This window comes from Neopsephotus bourkii, unplaced genomic scaffold, assembly GCF_033783945.1.
Source record: "Neopsephotus bourkii isolate Nb327-2 ecotype Australia unplaced genomic scaffold, CSIRO-AGI_Nbou_v1 NB_1637, whole genome shotgun sequence".
Lineage (NCBI taxonomy): Eukaryota > Metazoa > Chordata > Aves > Psittaciformes > Psittacidae > Neopsephotus > Neopsephotus bourkii.
Genome location: NW_026902112.1, coordinates 5,087,349 through 5,105,054, shown reverse-complemented (window position 1 = coordinate 5,105,054; position 17,706 = coordinate 5,087,349). Strand labels below are relative to the sequence as shown.

General features: G+C 46.5%; 1 protein-coding gene across 2 annotated transcripts in view; it reads left to right on the top strand.

Annotated features, from left to right (window-relative positions):
• The first annotated feature begins 1,041 nt into the window (after positions 1-1,041).
• KCNQ3 (potassium voltage-gated channel subfamily Q member 3) overlaps positions 1,042-17,706 on the top strand; it is a 194,115-nt gene continuing 177,450 nt past the window's right edge. For both annotated transcript variants that reach the window (XM_061374129.1, XM_061374128.1), the window contains exon 1: positions 1,042-1,705. In XM_061374129.1, the coding sequence (XP_061230113.1) occupies positions 1,365-1,705 (341 nt within the window). In that variant the 5' untranslated portion in view covers positions 1,042-1,364. The remainder of the gene's footprint in view (positions 1,706-17,706) is intronic.

The window sequence follows — 17,706 nt, the reverse complement described above, 5'->3', positions numbered from 1 at the left end:
TTTATTATTATTTGGCAAGAAAAAATGGCTCCATCAGACCCTTTGTATCCTCCCAAGGTGTAGCTATGCCAACACTCAGCCTTGCAGGCAGGTGTTTACTCAAAAGCAGCTCTAGGAGGAGGGGGGATGTTTCCAGTGTGTTGTGGCAGAGATCCCGGGGCACCAAGGGTGCAGGGCACACAAAAGCTGGCTCTTCCCATCCTCCTTGCAGCCAAGGAGCTGAAAGGGCACAGGGCTGTCAATCACATCCCTTCAGGATTTGGGTCCGAGCCCGCACCAGGGTGCTGGTACACACGCTGAAGCGGAGTGGGGGGCAGCTTTCAGGTCCGACAGGTCAGGGCAGAACCCACAGCACTGCTACCGCGGGGAGAACCACAGCCCGGGCTGCGGGAGAAGTAGCATCTCCTTTAAGAGCCCTGTGCAAAACGCTGCTACAGGCAGGGCTGCGGCTGTTGCGTCCCTTCCTCGGTACCCGAATCCCCCTCCTCGTCGGGCGGAGGCTCCGGTTCGGCTCGGTTCGGCTCGGCTCGGCTCAGAGCGGCCGCACCGGCAGCAGCGGCTCCAGCCGCCTGCCCGCCGCCTCTCCCGGCATCCTTCATCCCCATCCTCCGCTCCTTCCTGCTCCGGCGGTGAAAGCAGCCCCCCGCCGGGGGCCGGGGATGCCCTCCCCTCCCTCCCTCCCGCCGCAGCGGGGAGGGGGGCTGTGATGCTGCAAGGGGGATCCCCGGGTGTCGAGCGGGGTCTCCCCTTCCGCCGGCTGCCGGGATCTCCCCGCTCGGCGCCGGCGGCCCCAGAGGCGGCTGCTGGGGGTTGGCAACCGGGAAAAGGGGGGTGAAGGGGGGGGGGGTTTCTCCGGTGTTCCACGCTCCGTGGATGACTGGACACCCGGGGCCGGGGGAGCGGGGGGCGGGCGCCCGGCTATTTGCTGGCTGCATACAATGGGCCACTCCCTAACGTGAGGGCTTGGGGGGGGGGGGGGGGGAGGCAGGAGCTGGGAGGAGGAGGAGGAGGAAGAGGAGGCGGGGGGGGTGGGGGGGGGGAAGGAAGGGGCTCGGGCATCGGGCTGGTAAATAAACTCCGCGATGATTTCCCTCCCTTGCGCCGGCCCAGGTGCCCGCCGCTCTCCTGCCTCTCCGGTGCCGCCGGCGAGGATGACCTGACGGGGGTGTGATCGCAGCCCCCATCCCACCTTTTCGCCCCCCTCCCTCCCTCTCTCTATATATATACATCCGCGTGTGTATATATATAAATACATAAAGAAATCGCTTTTGGGGGGGAGGGGCGGGGAGCTCGGATCATGGCCCTGGGGCTCCCGGGGCTTGCGCCGCGGATCTGCAGCTCTCCTCCGGGGCCCGGCGGTGACCATGGGGCTGAAGGCACGGCGCGGCGCAGCGGGCGGTAGCGCTGCCGGCGGGGCGGCGGCGGCGGCGGGGCGGCGGGCGGCGGCGGCGGGCGGCGGTGGCGACCCCGAGCAGGGCTCGCTGGCCCTGGGCACCGGTGCGGACCGCGACGGGACCCTGCTGCTGGAGGGCGGCGGGAAGGAGGAGGGAGGCAAGAGGAGCCCGCCGGGGCTGGGGCTGCTGGCGAAGACCCCCCTGAGCCGCCCGGTGAAGCGGAACCACGCCAAGTATCGCCGCATCCAAACTTTGATCTACGACGCCCTGGAACGGCCCCGCGGCTGGGCGCTGCTCTATCACGCCTTCGTGTGAGTACGCGGGCGCGCCGCGGGGCGCGGAGCGGGGCTGCCCCGGGGACACCGTTTTGCTTCATCATTCTCGGTGTAAAGCGCTCCGGGGAGCTCGGTGCAGCCCCGGTGGGAGGCAGGTGTCTGGGGATGGGGGGTGCTGCTGAGCGGACGTATTCCTTCATTTATTTACTGTCGGGGGTTCCCCAGACGAGCAGCTTCTCTTCGGTCGGTGTCTCGCTGGTGTGCGTACACCACCACAGGAGAGCCCCTGTGCTTTACCCCTTAGGAAAGGGACCGATGCTGGAAAGATCAAGCTCCGAGCAGTTTTAAGCCTCGGAGTGCTTAAGGGAAACACTGCCGGCTTCAGTTCAGCCTGGAGCACGGCGTGCGGTTGAACTCGCAGTTAGAAACCCCGAGGGAATCCGCTCCTGCAATAAAGTGTCAGATGGAAAGCGCCGGGTTTTGGTCCAGTAAAGCATCGCCCTGCGGTGGGTGAAACCCGAGCGTTGCAGCACTGCCAAGCAGAGTTAAACTGACCACACGTGAGCTGAGGTGCAACAAACTCCTTTGGTGGCCCAGGGGTGACAAGTCAAGCTAATGACCACTGGGTTTTGTTCCTAAAAATTCTGTTCCCTTAAGTTTGCATGCGGAATATAGAAAATATAAATCTGCCTACAGCGTAGAATGGAGTTGGCAGAGTCCTATTAAAATAAAGGTGGGTTTTAGTGTTGTGAATTGTGTTTGAAAACCCAAGGGATTAGCATTGATCACGGTGTTACTGTTTTTCTTTACTGCCGTAGCGTGTGCAGCGTGATAAAGGACTTGAGCAGTGATTTCTGAAATTGGTTGGCTTGCCACAGACAAGCAAAGTGCTGTAGGCTGCATGGGCTGTGAGCCTGGAGCTGGGTCTGGGGAAGTCCTGATCACTGGTGTAGTCTTTGCACTTGCAAATACACACCTTGAATGCAGGGCTATGATTTTACCTTCAGGCAAGCTCCTTGTTGGTGTTGGCAGGGATTTAGCCCTGGGCAAACAGTGACAGGCAGTGCTCATTACTGAACCTCTGCTGTGTATCGCTCACTTGTTTCTGCTCCCCTATTCTCAGTGTTTTCATAAAGTGCATCTTGGGACATGGGTGCCTGCTTTCCAGCTTCATTTCTGTGGAAATATGGACACCTTGTCAGTTCTTTTGCCAGGGGAAAACTTGTGCTAGCAGGCGGGGAGAAACAGCGTTGGGCTGTGTTTTGCTGGGAAGACTCTTTGGTCTGGAGCTTGCTCTTCATTGTGCTCAGTATTGCATAATGCTGCCTCTTATTGGGGAGATCCATGTCTGGGTAGAGGAGCACCTCCTTCTTGCCTTGGTCAGCCTCCCCACATGCTGTACAAGTGAGGGTTTAGCACCTTGAGCAGTTGGCATCTCGCCATAGCAGCTGGGTCAAATCCATGCCCAGGCTCATGGGGTATAAGCAATAGAACAGAGGGTGAGTATAGAGAAGATCAGACAAGCAAAGAGACTCACATTTATTTGCAATGGTCTAAGAATTTCCAAGTTACAACATTCATTTTAGGTAGCTCTCTAGGTGTGTGGTTAGCCTGGAGATCCTTGTGCAACATGGATCATAGAATAGGGAAAAAATTCCATGTGTTTGTAAGGTTTCATCCTTCTTAGGAGAGGATGCGATGCTCTGTGTGGCCAACTTCTGTTTGGTGACTACTCAGTCCTGCAAAACCGGGGTGTGAGTCTGACCTGCTTTCACAGAAGTTAATAACAGTCTTGTTAAGAGAATCAGTGCCAAATTCAACATTAATGAAAAAAGACACCTTTAGGAGTCCTTATCCTTGAAAGCAGTAAAATACACATGTCCTGGTGTATCAGCCCACAAATGATAGCCCATATCTTCACAGGATGTTCAGGGGGGCTTTGTAGTCCAAGTCTGCTGTTGGCTGCTCTGTGTCTCTGTTCATTCTCAGCTTCTGGTGAACTCAGGCGAAGCTGAGGGCTCTCACCTCGCTCTAGGATCAAACCCTACTAAAGAATTCTGCTGAAGATGATGGAAGAGTGTGCTGAGATCTTGCTGACAGGCTCCAGAGCTTGTTCCTGCGACTGGAGAATGATGACCTGCTTGGGAGCGGGAGCAGTGCTGTGGGGATGCAGCACCTAAGCTGATACCCAGAGTCTTTGTTCTTGCTTTCAAATGAATTGCCTTTTAGCTTTATTCCTTCTGAAAAGGATTCTCTCTCGTGTTGGAGGTGCTGCGTGGCACCGTGTAGTGCCATCCCAGCAGTCCCCAAGTGCCTCTTTTCACACTAGAACAGTTTACAGTTTCCCTTGGGTAGGTGAGAGCTTGCCAGCCTTTCCGTATAATCTACAGATTTGATGCTGGTTTAATTTTGAAGAGAAGTCCCATTTATCTTGATGTCATTATCTTAATGACGTGTTACACTTTGTCTTCTGAGTAACTTTGCAATAAATACCATGCAACCAAAATTAAGAGTAAGAAGGATGTTCTCACGCAAGCAGCCACAGAGAATAGACAGCTGATGGATGGATCACGGATGAATGTGGTGAATTCCTTACAGATCCAAGCATTTAGGGGTATTTAATGAAGAGATGATGCAAAAGACTCCAGTGCTGTGTATATCCCAGGATACAGGAGGTGGGAAGCTGCTGATGAAAGAGAATTATGACTTTCAGGATGCACCGAGGGTGTTGTTTTCGGGCAGGAAAGGGCTTTGCAAAGGTCTTTGCAGAAGCTTTGCCTGCCAGAACTTTGAATAGGGTGGTGCAGATGGGATCGTGTTAAATCGTACAGCAATGCCCATATGGCTGCAAAGGGGTCATGATCCTTTGTGTATCTCATGGTTACAATGTGCACATAAATAAGGTTTGATGCAGTGCCTGTGTAAACACTCTTTTTAGGTTAGTTGGGGTTAGATCTACTGAAATGATTTAGTCTATTGAAATAATTGAATGATGATGCATAAACATGATCAGGCCCTACCTAGCCCTAGGGACAAAGGTGCAGGGGAGAAAGGGGCAAATTCCTGATGCGAATTTCAGTGTTTGGCTCTCACTGGCAGTGATTTATGGAAAGCAGCACCAGATATTTTCCTTGCAGTTCTTCCCTGTTCTACACAAGTGAGCATGTCCAAGCCTATCCTTATAGCAAAGAGGAAGGCAATTTGGTGCTAAAGAAGCTGACTTTGTTTTCTTCACCATCTGAAAACACATATTCTCTGTCAGCTCTGCTAGACAGGGGATCTACATAACACCCATGCATCTCTCTTTTGCTAGAACACCAGAGTTCACTCTTGGCAATATAGCAATATCTTAGTGGTGTAGTTGGTAAGAGAAAATTGATTTTCCCATGAAGAAATCTCACCTCTGTAAAGGCAAACAACATTTTCAGTAAAAAATATTAAAAATAATTAAAAATGTATGGTTTAAGCCTTGTGGTATTTGGCTTGGAAATGACTCCTGGGGGTTGCAGGTCAGGCTACAGTCTAACCCTGCTCTTTCCATAGGTCGTCTCTCTGCAGGTACAACTGCTGTTCCCATGCTGTACTGTATTTTCCTTCATGTTGAGCTGTACAATATACTGCAGGAAACCCCTGCAGCTGTGCCTCGTGGGATGTGTACTTTGGCCAGGGAGACTGATTCGAGCTCTGTTCACCTCCACCAGCCATCCAAATGCTTTATTTATGCACAGACGCAGAAGTGAATCGAATGAAGAATTGCAAACAAGCACGATTTTGTTTTTCCATTTTATTTTTAATTGTAAGCACAAAATATTTGGTGGATAGTGGAGAGAGTCCAGAAAGAGAATAAAATACAGAACATCAATTTGTGGAAAATTTTCAGTCTCAGAGAAGAGAGATGCTGAAAGAGACGTAGCTAGGAGATATTCTTATTTTCATACCATCCTCTGAGACAACTGCAGTCTTTACTTTCAGGGAAAAATAAGGCTAGGAAAAGACTTGGGATTAAATTGTCCTTTTTTTGGGAAAGTCTGCAATACTGGCTGCACTCTGCTGGTGTAGATCACCAGAGCATACATGCTCCTGAGGGAGGAAAACCACGGGGAGCGCTTGAAAACCCTTCCCTATTTGCTGTGCAATCTTCTTTCTATACTGCTTAATACCTGGAATAAAAAGAGAAGGCAGAGTCATGCGATCCATCAGATTGTGAGCATTTCTGGGAAGCACCTCTTGCATGACTGATCGTAGGTGTGTTGTTTGAAGAAGAGTTTGCAGTGGGACTTGGGAGCAGGTTGAACGTCTCGGGACTTACTGTTGTTTTCCTCTTTGCCCTTTGGGAGATGCTCCATAAGGTGTGCTGATCCACCAGCCTGTGTCAGCCATCTGGGGTGAGATAGGAACAGGTTTGGGGTAGAAAGGATAAAGACAAATCCTTCCTTGGCCTTTTTGGCATGGCCTTGTCTCTAAGTAAGTCCCAGGAGCAGCAGAGCAAGCCTGGTCCATTAGCAAGTGCCCTTTGCTTATGTGTTCACCGATGCGAGCTCTGTTTTAATTATTTATGCTAATTCATCGTAATGCAGGGGTAAATATTCTGCAGTATACTTTGTAAAAAATAATGAAGTCTTAGTCATTGGAGACCTCACCACACACCTCTGCTGCTGCATCTCTGCAGATGCCTGTGGAGTCTGCCCGGGGTTCGTGTGTGGTTTAGTGAGATCCGACTGTATCTCAGTGTATGGGATCAGCCTTTATTGCAGGCTGTGGTCACGGGCTGCTGGTGAGTGCTGGTAGGAATGAGAAAGGGCAACAGAGCCTGGGCAACCCACAGCCTGTGTAACGTGAGTGGCTTGGGATCCTGGGTTGTAGCTTCACAATCAATTCAGCAGCTTAGAGGTGCCCAGCACTTGTTTAGGCACCCAAACTACCTCTGAAATGACAGACCAGGACCTTTGGTGGGGATAGGAGTGTTTTCACCTACAGCCTCATATCTCCTTGCTAGGGCATCTGTCCTGACAGCGAGACCCACTCCCAGCATGGGTACCCATGGTTGGGTTGATCAGCCTGTGCTCGGTGTTGCCATGGTTACCCTGCTAACTTGCCGAATTTTGGTGCTGCTCACTCAGGAGCTGCAGGCACAGGGCTGTTGGCACCAGAGGCTCAATATCCCCAAACCCCTTGAGATGGGGGTCTCTGAGCACCACTCTGCAAGTGCAGTCCCCCTCGCACCATGCGATGCAGCCTCATGTGGATGGTCATTGAGATCCATTGTGGCTGTTGATGCACAAGGGAGGGTGGAAGTGTGAGCAAGCATTGGTGCATCCAGTGGCATCATCAGCTGGGCTTTCAGTGGCATCAGCTCAGTTTAGGAATAAGCCCCTCAGAAAGAAGTCACAGCCCCCCTGTAATTTGCATTACACTGAACAGCCCCAGATGTCATTGTTTTGGTGAGCAGTGATACAGCAAAGCTCCTCCAGCAGCCAGGAAATTGTGTTTTTCTTCTCTGTTGAGAAACTTGGTAGTGAAGAACAGCACCATCTTGGTGCTACCCTAGCGGTCTTTAAGGCACTGTCAGCAGTAAAGCCAAGACTTACTGCAGTATACTCAGCATGGAAGATGGGTGTCTGGAGTCTCATTGGGTCTAAAAGTCATCTCATTTCCTTGTGCCACTCTTTGCTTCTTACAGGAACCACCAGATCATTTTGGGGAGCAGCAGGGTCTGGGTACCTCTGAATGGCGAGGCCACATGGGTTTTACTTATTTCTTTTAATCTGAGATGGAGTTTAGGGAAATGTTTTAAAAATTATAAGGGAGAGACGTTCCAAACCCATTTTGCTCATTTTGGTGCAGAATGTAGAAACAGTCAAAACAAATTTATGGCAAAAATAGTAACCAAAGGCTGTGCATATTGAAAAAATCTGGATTTAAACCCCTTACATAGATGTAGTATCAGTTATAGGTGTACCACTGTGTGCTTGAGTGCGTGCAAGTGATCATGAAGGTACCCCAGCAGTTCCTACTCTTAAACATCACCCCCAAAGTAGCCCCAAAGGATACTCCTCTGGCATCTTTCCGTTCTTTCTTTGGGACTCCTTGTCTTCAAATATCATTTGATTAAATTCTCTTTATTTATGTACAAACCTGTGTGTATATGTAAAGCACAAATCTGTACTTCATGGTCAGTGAAAACTCATATCCTGCATTGAGAGGCATGTGCAAGGTCAGGTGGTGGCATGAATATTCAAGGACAAGGTCTGAAACTGGGTAAATTTGATCTCATTTAACAGCTGTAAGAAACTTTCCAAACAAAAACCAGACAAGTGTGTGTTAAGATCATTTATATCTTGTTTAAAAACTTAATAGATTGATGACCTTAGCCATAGCCAGGCAGCTGGATGGTTGGGTACTATCATGATCAGCCTTGCATGGTATAAATAAATGATAATGTGTATTCTGGTATTTAATAATGCTATATTCCCTTCTTGTATTTAATGTAATACATTCCCTCCTTGTATTTAATGTACTGTATTCCCTCCTTGTATTTAATAATGCTATATTCCCTTCTTGAGAGTGGAACTTTACAGAAGGAATGGAGCCATGGAGACATTGCATCTGCTATTGCTTCTGGCAGATCCTGTATTAAATGGGATAACTTAAATATTAATAGCTTTACAAAAAGTAAGGTCCACAAGAACCATTAAGTATACGCTGCTTCTGTCCTAGGATGATAGGTGGGAAACGTAGCATTTTCTGGGAGAGAGGCATGCCCAGGGATATTTAGTTTCATGGTAACCTACTTTAGAAAAGAGCACTCTGGGAGAACTTCCAGGCTGGAAATCTGTAAATTGCCTTCCCCAGCCTTCAGTGAGCAAACAGCTTAAGAGCATGTTTAATTTGGAGCAAGTCAGAGGTTCCACTGATGTCAGGAGGAAATTATCCAAGGTGATGTTGGGGTCACCCAAAGCACAAGAAATAATTGAGATTTGATGGAAAGCAGCACTAGGTATCATCATCTTCCTCTGCACAACCAGCTTGCTGCTCTGCTTGGGCCTGCGGAGATCCTCCTAAGCTACAGTTCTCTACAGGACCTGCCACAGGCCTTCATCCCTTTTGTACCTTAATAGCTGCCTTTGGTTATGATCACCAGGATAACACCTTGCCCTCCTTAGAGGTGCTGCCTTTTGCTCATCTGTGTAAGTTTTAATAAGCATGAACTGGAATTGCCTATCTCCAACACTGCTAAATCTCAGTTTGGAGAGATGCTGAGACCCTGACATGAGAGGCACCCAGTGTCTCTTGAGGTGGTATGTCCTCTCACCCTTTTGCTACATGCATTAATATTGCCCAAGTCTTTCCTACTTTGCTTTTTCTAGCTCGCTGGTACACGGTAGTAGAGCATTACAGGTCCATTAGCAGCAGCAGTGGAGGAACCCTAATCCTGTCTGGGCTGGCTCTTGTCTTTTGCTTCCTTTAACTTTACAGGCTTGACTTCATTTTATGGATACTTGAATCTCACTTGTCCTCCCTGGTTTCAGAGCTGCTGCTGAGAGCTGTGTTGCAGCGTGCGTTCTGTGTTCCTTTGCCAATCCATATTAGTTTTTGATTGTCATGTTGGCTCTTCGGTGGTGTTTTTTCTTTAAATCTCAGATGCTTTTCTTGTTTATTTTCTTCTGTTGCCACTGGTGTTTTGATCACCTTCCAGATTGGTACTTCATCGTTTTATTAACATTCAATTTAATTCTTTTTATAGCTCATTAAGGAAGCACTTCACAAGACCAGAACTAAGAAAATCCATTCAGCGTTTCACTAAATAACAACTTCCCCCCTTCCTGTGTAACTTGATGCCATTTGTTATGGCTTTCTTTATGGCTCTGAAGACAGTTTTTAATCCCATGTAGTTTCTCCTGGTCATCTGGATTAGTACTGGAAATACTGGCTACAAGACATTGCACCTATGTCACATCAGAAATATTTCCTCATTCCTTTTTGTTCAAAATTGATTGTTTGGCTCTGTTTATTTAATTCAGTGATAAGCATTTAACTGTTATCTTCCCATCTTAGTTATCTCATGCTTGTGACATGGTGTGCATCTCCCATAACAAAATAATTCAATGTTCCTAATGCTGTTCACTGCTAGAGTAGAGCTAAAGCAGTGCTGAAAGCTTAAATGCCCTGATCCATCCAAGTGGTAGTTCTTATATATTTTATGGGAGCTATTACATTTGGGTTACACCTAGCATCCGGTGAACAACAAAGATGTTAATCCTAAGCCAGAAGATGCTTTACAAGGCACTCTCACTGGCTGCAAGTACAGAGTCTGCAGTTTTCTGGTTTCAGTGGGGATGGAGCAGAAGCAAGTACAGCTGCTGAGGGACTGATAGTGAAATCCCCAAAGCGCATGGTGGGGAGCTGCCCACCAGGCTCTCAGCAGTGCATCATCAGCTCTGCTTATCTTTGCTCCCCTCGCGCCTCTCCATGCGCTGATCAGGGTGCTTATGAGGAGGGATTACACCCTGAGGAGGGAAAGTCAAGAGCAGCTGATTGAAATTGCAGGGGAATTAATTTAGGAAGGTAATTACATGAACTGGAATTTGCTCTCCTACCTTTGCTAACACCGCTGCTCTTGTGAGACATGCTGGAAGAATTTCAATGCACACAACCGGCTGAGGCTCCCAGAGCTGACCTCAGATACCGTCTGCACAGTGGCACCAGATGCATTGGGCCTCAGCTCAGAACCAGTCTTAGACTGCAGCTACGGCAGCAGCTTTTCTCATGCCAAGAGTAGTCATTAACTATGTCTAGACTAATTGGCAAAGCCCTGCTGGGGATGTTCCCAAGCAGTGACACGTGCTGGCCAATAACAACATCTCTGGATGACCTCTGCTGTGGTTTTAGTCTGAGACAACCAAGCGACTGGGCACTGATCAAGTGCTGCCACAGACCTGGGACTGCTCCCAGTAGGAGGCTGTGTGTGGCTTCCTGCTTTGGAGGCAAGGGAGGTCAGTGACATGGACATCAGTTATGCCAGCTGGCCTCATGGACAGACAGCAGGACTGAGCATCTTTGGGTTACCACAGTGGACATAATTATCATATGTAAGATCTTACCGCCTCAATGTCTATGCAAAAAGCTCCTTTGCTTTGGGATAAGACCCTTCACTTAAAGACCCAAGAAATCCTGCCCCACTGAAATAATACAGGTTTCACCCTATGTGTATGTCCAATAACACATTTTATTTTCTACATCTTTGCCTTTTTGTTCATGGAACTTTGCCAAGGCTTCTGCCTTTTCCTTTTCAAAATTCCTTGTGCTGATCAAACTCCTATGGAGGTTCAAACACTTCACCCCGACATCTTTGGCATATTAAAACAAAAATGATCTTTTTTGGTGGCACTGATCCAGGAGGGAGAGCCCTCTGACCATTCCCAAGCTTCTGATTTGTGTAAAACACTAAGGAAGATATTGCTAGTTGCACTGGTGCTGGTATTTGGACATTTCTCACTTGGATTGCGTCTCACTCCTTATTGTAGATGTTGCTCCATGACCTTGTCAGGTTCTGGGTGCAATGGCTGTGCAGGGGTGGTGAGATCTGGCAGATGCATACTCGTGGCAGTTTCTGCTCTCAGAATAGTACATTCTCAAATACATTGCTCTCTTCAGTGCTAAACTACTTCAAACAACTTTATTTCCCTGCTTTTTCTCAGGAGCTGAGAGGCAGTCTCTCAACAGCCACAATGGGACCTATCCATCTAGTGCCTTATCTGAGGTAGTTGTCTAGACTCCTTTTGTAGCTGCTGAAGAAAAACAGGAAATAGAACTTTCTGGAGTACAATTAATCTTATTCCAAAGATGATTCTAAAATAGGAGAGATTAATCATCTCTTGCAGTGCCTCAGACTTTCCACAAAGGAGACCTCAGGTGACTAACTTGAATTTAGGTATTTACATCGAAAACATCCGAGGGATGGGAAACTTTTTGCCTGACCTGAGAGGCAGGATACAAAGCCACATTAAGATCACTAAATTTAGATATGTTCATGTACGGTTCTGTGTGTGTAATAGGTATTTAAGTTCTCTTTATAGTCAGTCAAGATTTAGTCAATACAGTCAATAGATTTTATGGTGCAATTCATCCAGTCAGATGTAGGGGTCTGCTTTAGATGGAGATAAATCATAACTTCAGCTCCACTGAGCAACTCTCCATTGTCTATAGCAGGAGCTGAGGTGAGCTGATCTTTGGTAAGTGACTGCAGTAAAAGCCACTTTCAGACAGATGAGTCCTACCTTTAAAGGCAAAAGGAGTATGACTCGTTATTACGTAGGCTTTTATTAATATTAGGTTAAACATAAAATTCTAATTCTCTTTCCTCAAGACCTATACGCATGTGGTTACTTATTATCCCAGGCCATGACAGGACTACAGTCATCCCTGACATTATGCCAACGGAAAATGTGCTGGTGTAGGTGATGTCCTTCACCATCCTACTTACGCTGCTGACTGGCAGCAGCTTTAAGACCTTTCAGTTGTTGGGAGTCTTAACTTTGCCTTTCCACATTCCCTTTGTTCTTTGGTTTGCTATGGGGTCTATCTCCCTGAGCCCTCCCATAAATTTGCTCTTAATTTATAATCATAGCTGCGGTTGATCTTGAGGTTATGCTCAAACCAAGACTGCACCAGCTCTTGTACTAAGCCTCGAACTCAAGAGCTGTGATAGACTGTTTTCCCTCCATCTTCTTGTGACCACTTGGGATTTACCTGGGCAGTGGTGTAACTCTGGTGGGACTTGGCCAGAAGCAGTTCTCCTCCTTCCTATTCCTGAGTTTCTGTCCATTTGCATTGGTCCTCTTGTCTCTATCACCCCAATTGGCCCCCAAATCAATGGACAGGAAACATTGCTTTCTAGAACGTGCCATTTTAGGGACCAGAAAGCACTTTAAGTGGCTTGAACACTGTCTTTTTGAAGCCTGTAGCAAATGTTGAAGGTCAATTTGAATGTCATGTGATGAAGGAAGGTGATTGTGAGGGTCATTCATAGGCTTAGGCTGTTTTTTTCTGTGCTATAGTTTTCTCTGTAAAGCTTTATAGATATGTAAGCACCATTCAGTATTTTAGAGGGCATACTCACTTTCATACACCAGCTGAATCAGTAAATTAGCATAATTGAACCTAATGCTGAAATCATCAGAGAACTTTACAAAATCTGGATGCATGAAAACACCCTGACATAAGGAAGTGCTTTTGGTTGGTGGTGTATTCCTTTAACAGCTGCTGGTTTGTGTTTTGCTTGTTTTTGCAGAAATACTGAGCCAGCAACCTCTTTTAGGCATGTCAGTACAAATGTAGGGTAAATCTATTACAGTCAGAACAACAACTGGATTTGGCTGCTGCACCACAAGCTTGTTCTGGACCCTCTACAAAATCTCATTTTTTATTGGTATTCTGCTAGTGCCAAGGGCAATGTCCTGTGCCTCTGGTGAGGTACTTCCCTGCAACAACAGTCGTGCCCTCCCAGTAAGGTAAGGCAGCTTGAGGAATGGGGTAAATAGGAGAGATGCAGAAGCCCTGGCAAGATAACAAGTGAGCACCAACCTGTCCCATAGTTGCCAGTACTCACACCACAGTGTTCAGGGCTTGTTTCCTTCGCAGTGGGAGCTGGCTTCATTGTAAGCATGGAGTCATTCCTTCCCTCTCTGTTCCCTGAAAGGGAGAGAGGATTTATTTTTCCTCCCTCATAAATGCAGTTATGTAATTAACAAATACAATTATTTAGGTAGAATCATAGAATCATAGAATAGTTAGGGTTGGAAAGGAAATTAAAATCATCTAGTTCCAACTCCCCTGCCACAGGGGAGGTTAACAAATACAGTTAACAAATACAGTGCAGCTGGAGAAGGTAAGAAAGCAAAGCACTGTCTTTATGTCCATTTCTTGGTGCAGGTCATAGAATTATAGAATCATAGAATAGTTTGGGTTGGAAAGGACCTTAAGATCCTTAAGAACCTTAAGTTCCACCCCCTGCAATGGGCAGAGGCACCTCGCTCTAAATCATATCACCCAAGGCCTCGTCCAACCTGGCCTTGAACACTGCCAGGGATGAAGCATTCACAGCCTCCCTGGACAACCTATTCCAGTGCCTCACCACCCTAACAGGAAAGAATTTCCTCCTTATATCCAATTTAAACTTCCCCTGTTTAAGTTTGAACCCATTACCCCTTGTCCTATCACTACAGTCCGTAATGAAGAGTCCCTCCCCAGCATCCCTATAGGCCCCCTTCAGATACTGGAAGGCTGCTATGAGGTCTCCACGCAGCCTTCTCTTCTCCAGGCTGAACAGCCCCAACTTTCTCAGCCTATTTTTATACGGGAGGTGCTCCAGTCCCCTGATCATCCTCGTGGCCCTCCTCTGGACTTGTTCCAACAGATCCGTGTCCTTTTTATGTTGAGGACACCAGAACTGCACACAGTACTCCGGGTGAGGTTTCACGAGAGCAGAGTAGAGGGGCAGGATCACCTCCTTGGACCTGCTGATCATGCTCCTTTTGATGCAGCCCAGGATACGTTTGGCTTTCTGGGCTGCAAGCGCACACTGGAGGTGGCTCATGTTCATTTTCTCATCGACCAGCACCCCCAAGTCCTTCTAAGCAGGGCTGCTCTGAATCTCTTCTCTGCTCAGCCTGTAGCTGTGACTGGGATTGCTCTGACTGAGGTGTAGGACCTTGCACTTGGCATGGTTAAACTTCATGAGGTCGAGTCTGATGTTGGGGCTGTAGCAGAGAGCTGACAATTACAACCATAAAACCATTTAGTTTGGAAGGTTTTAGAGGTCTGCAGTCTAGTTCATAGAGCAAAACTAACTTCAAAGTCAAATCAGGCTGCTCAGGGATGTATCCAATTAAGATCTGTGCATGTCCAAGGTATGAACTACTTTGTATTGTGAGGAGTGATAGATTTGGTTGCCTTTCATGGAATACGTTGTTTTGTGCATTTCTTATAATAGGCAGACTTCTAGGCCCAGAGTCATGGAGTCTTCCTTTATCCCTACTTCATTCAGTCCTGAATATATATTCGGACAGAAGTGAGATGTAATATCTGGACTGAGATGCTGGGCAGGTCAGCCCTCTGTGTATGAAACAACACTTATATTAAACCACAACAAAAGTTGCTTGCCTCAAGGCTGACTAGCACCAACATTATCTATGGAGTGCTGACACTGGGAAATGCTAATGGATAATCTTTGGTGTAATCACTAGAGTTCATTGAAAATATTTAACCCTTCTCAATGGCTATTCAGTTTTTTTACTGATATTGTTGCAATTCAAAATTTCCACAATTTTTTCAACATTCAGAAGAATCATTCAGTCTCCAGCAATTTATCCCTGCTTTACATCTCCTCCTGACTTTTCCATCTTTTTCTTCGTGTCCCCTCCTCATTCAATGCCATCTTTTCTTCTTCCTTTGGTGACATCCATCACCTCACTAATGAAGCACAGCACCACTCATTGATGCTTTTCATGTGACCCCTTAGCCTTTCTTTTGTGCTTTACATGACAACAACAGTAGAGTTCACTTTGACTTCAGTTGGCGGGTTGATGGAGCTGACATGACAATTTGTTTCTTACCCAGACATACCTATGTTTACCTTTTGGTCATTTCTATCTCTTTTATTTAACTTACTGGATTTTTACATTGAGTTCCACTTATGTCAGGGTTAAAATTGTGCCTCTAATTCCATCAGAGTAGGGACTCAATAGGAATTACTTTGTCCACATGGAGCGAGGTGCAGAAATCATCTCTGAATCATCTTGTGTATCATTACCATCAGTGTCCCCTTTTTGGTTGCACGGCTCCCTGATATTGAATCCAGCATCCAGTGGTAAGGTGCTTCTGCTGGACTAGTTTGTGACTTTAGGGACAGCCCGAAGTTAGAGTCCCTGCACAAACAGCATCACTGTAGGAGAAGTTCTTAGGGTTGTTGTGATTCAGACCTACACACTTCTGAGTCACTGATCCTGATCACTCTTTGCTCTAGGGGTGATGGTGGTGTTAGGGAAAAAGCGATTTATTGCTGGCCTGTGTATTTCTTGTGGTGACTCAGCTGTTCTCTTTGGAAAGAGGGAACATGAAGTGGAGGTGGACACCCATCTCTCTTCCCAGAAAGGGTACAGACTGTCACTTGAGTTTATCCACATTCCTGGTCTCAGTGGTAGGAGGAAGATTAGCCACATACAGGTTAACCCAAGATCTGTCTGATACTTCATACACAGCCTGAATCACATCTGCAGCTGTTGTTCCCAGAGTTGAGATAATAGTACAAGGTCTTGGTTTGCGGCTCCATTTGCTACCAGTGCTGGTAACCAAGAAAAATGCAAGATGGGAGCTCTTGGTGTAACAACAAATGGACAGCAACTTTCTCTAGTGAGTTATAGACAGGACTGAATGCTTTATCTTGCTGCCTGAATCACACATTCCCCAGCAAATGAGATGAGAACAGAAGATTGCTCCCATGCACCAAAGCAGGGCATAACAACTTTCAAAGCAACCTTTTACTGGAGACCATAGGGAAGCTTTTCTGTTATAGAGTACTATCTTATAGTTTTCTGGAAAGAGCACTCTAAAGAAAACATTACTGCGATGAGTGAAGAAAAGAGATTTTGGACAGATGGAAATGTGTCAGTGCTCATCTTCATTGGCGGTGCTTGTTTTCACTCATTCTACCAAGAGTTAATTTCCAAGCAAGCTGAAATAGATAATGTGTTCACAATCATTAATCTGAGTGCTCCATCAATGTTCGGACTAAGAGTTTCTGTTGTAGTAGAGGGCTTTTTAATTGCATAAATGACGATATAGCAACGGTTGAAAGATGATTCAAGATAAATTCATTTATAGATATAGATGATGATAAGGTCTAATAGGGGAGTGCATATCTGCTGGAAGAATTTGCACAAGAAATCATTGATTTTCCACTTTTTAAACCAAACTTTGAGAATTTTCCAAGAGACAGGCATAGCCTGTAGCTTAGCCGCAACATATGGGCTTATATCAATAATTCTGGGTATTCATGACTGGGATAGAGCAGGACTTTGAGTTATAACCACTAATATGTTGGGGTTTGGGGTTGTTTTTTGTTTAAATTTAGCAACAGACAAGCAAATGAGCTATGGAGTAACTCAGAAAAAGAGATCCACTCATTTCTTAAGTGGATTACTAATATTGTAACATAGTGTAAGTAGCAGCAGTAATAGTAATTGGGCTGGGATTCTTGGAACTAAATATGAGCGTGTTCCCTGTAAATGTCTAAATGTGGCTGAGTCGTTTCAATCTCCTCAGTTTCCTGAATAGACCACTACTATAGGAGTACTGGTGATTGTTCAACTCATCCTGAATGATGACACTAATAAATCACATCCTGGTTACCAGAGATAATACCAAGTAAATAGGTATTCCTTGATTATAACGGAAACTTCAATACATGGCTGAGATGGAGGCACCTACATTATAAACATTAAGTTTTAAGTGAGATGAACCTTACCCTAATCACGCTGTTGAAGGCCTTGCTGGGATAATAACTTTACAAAGCACTCTGGACAAGAGGTTGAAATCGAGACATCCTTTTTCTCCTTAAGATGACTGTAAAATGAAAATCTTACAGTCTTAAGTCTGGATCACCTTTCTCAGATAAAAAGATAAACCAAGATCACTAGATTTCTGCAGCGTCGGATTTTGATAGTTTTGTACCTAAATCTTGTTGTGATGCCTCTTAGGTTCAACTCGTGTTCCTGTGGGACTCTGTTGGTGTCCCCGGGCTCCACATGCATGCAGAAATGAAAGCTTGTCTAGCATAGCTTTGCAAGACTAGGATCAGAAGTTGTTGCTGGTTGCCAGAATGTAAGGGTCCCTTCCCTTCCCTTCCCTTCCCTTCCCTTCCCTTCCCTTCCCTTCCCTTCCCTTCCCTTCCCTTCCCTTCCCTTCCCTTCCCTTCCCTTCCCTTCCCTTCCCTTCCCTTCCCTTCCCTTCCTTCTTTTTATTTCTGGAAAGGGCTCCAG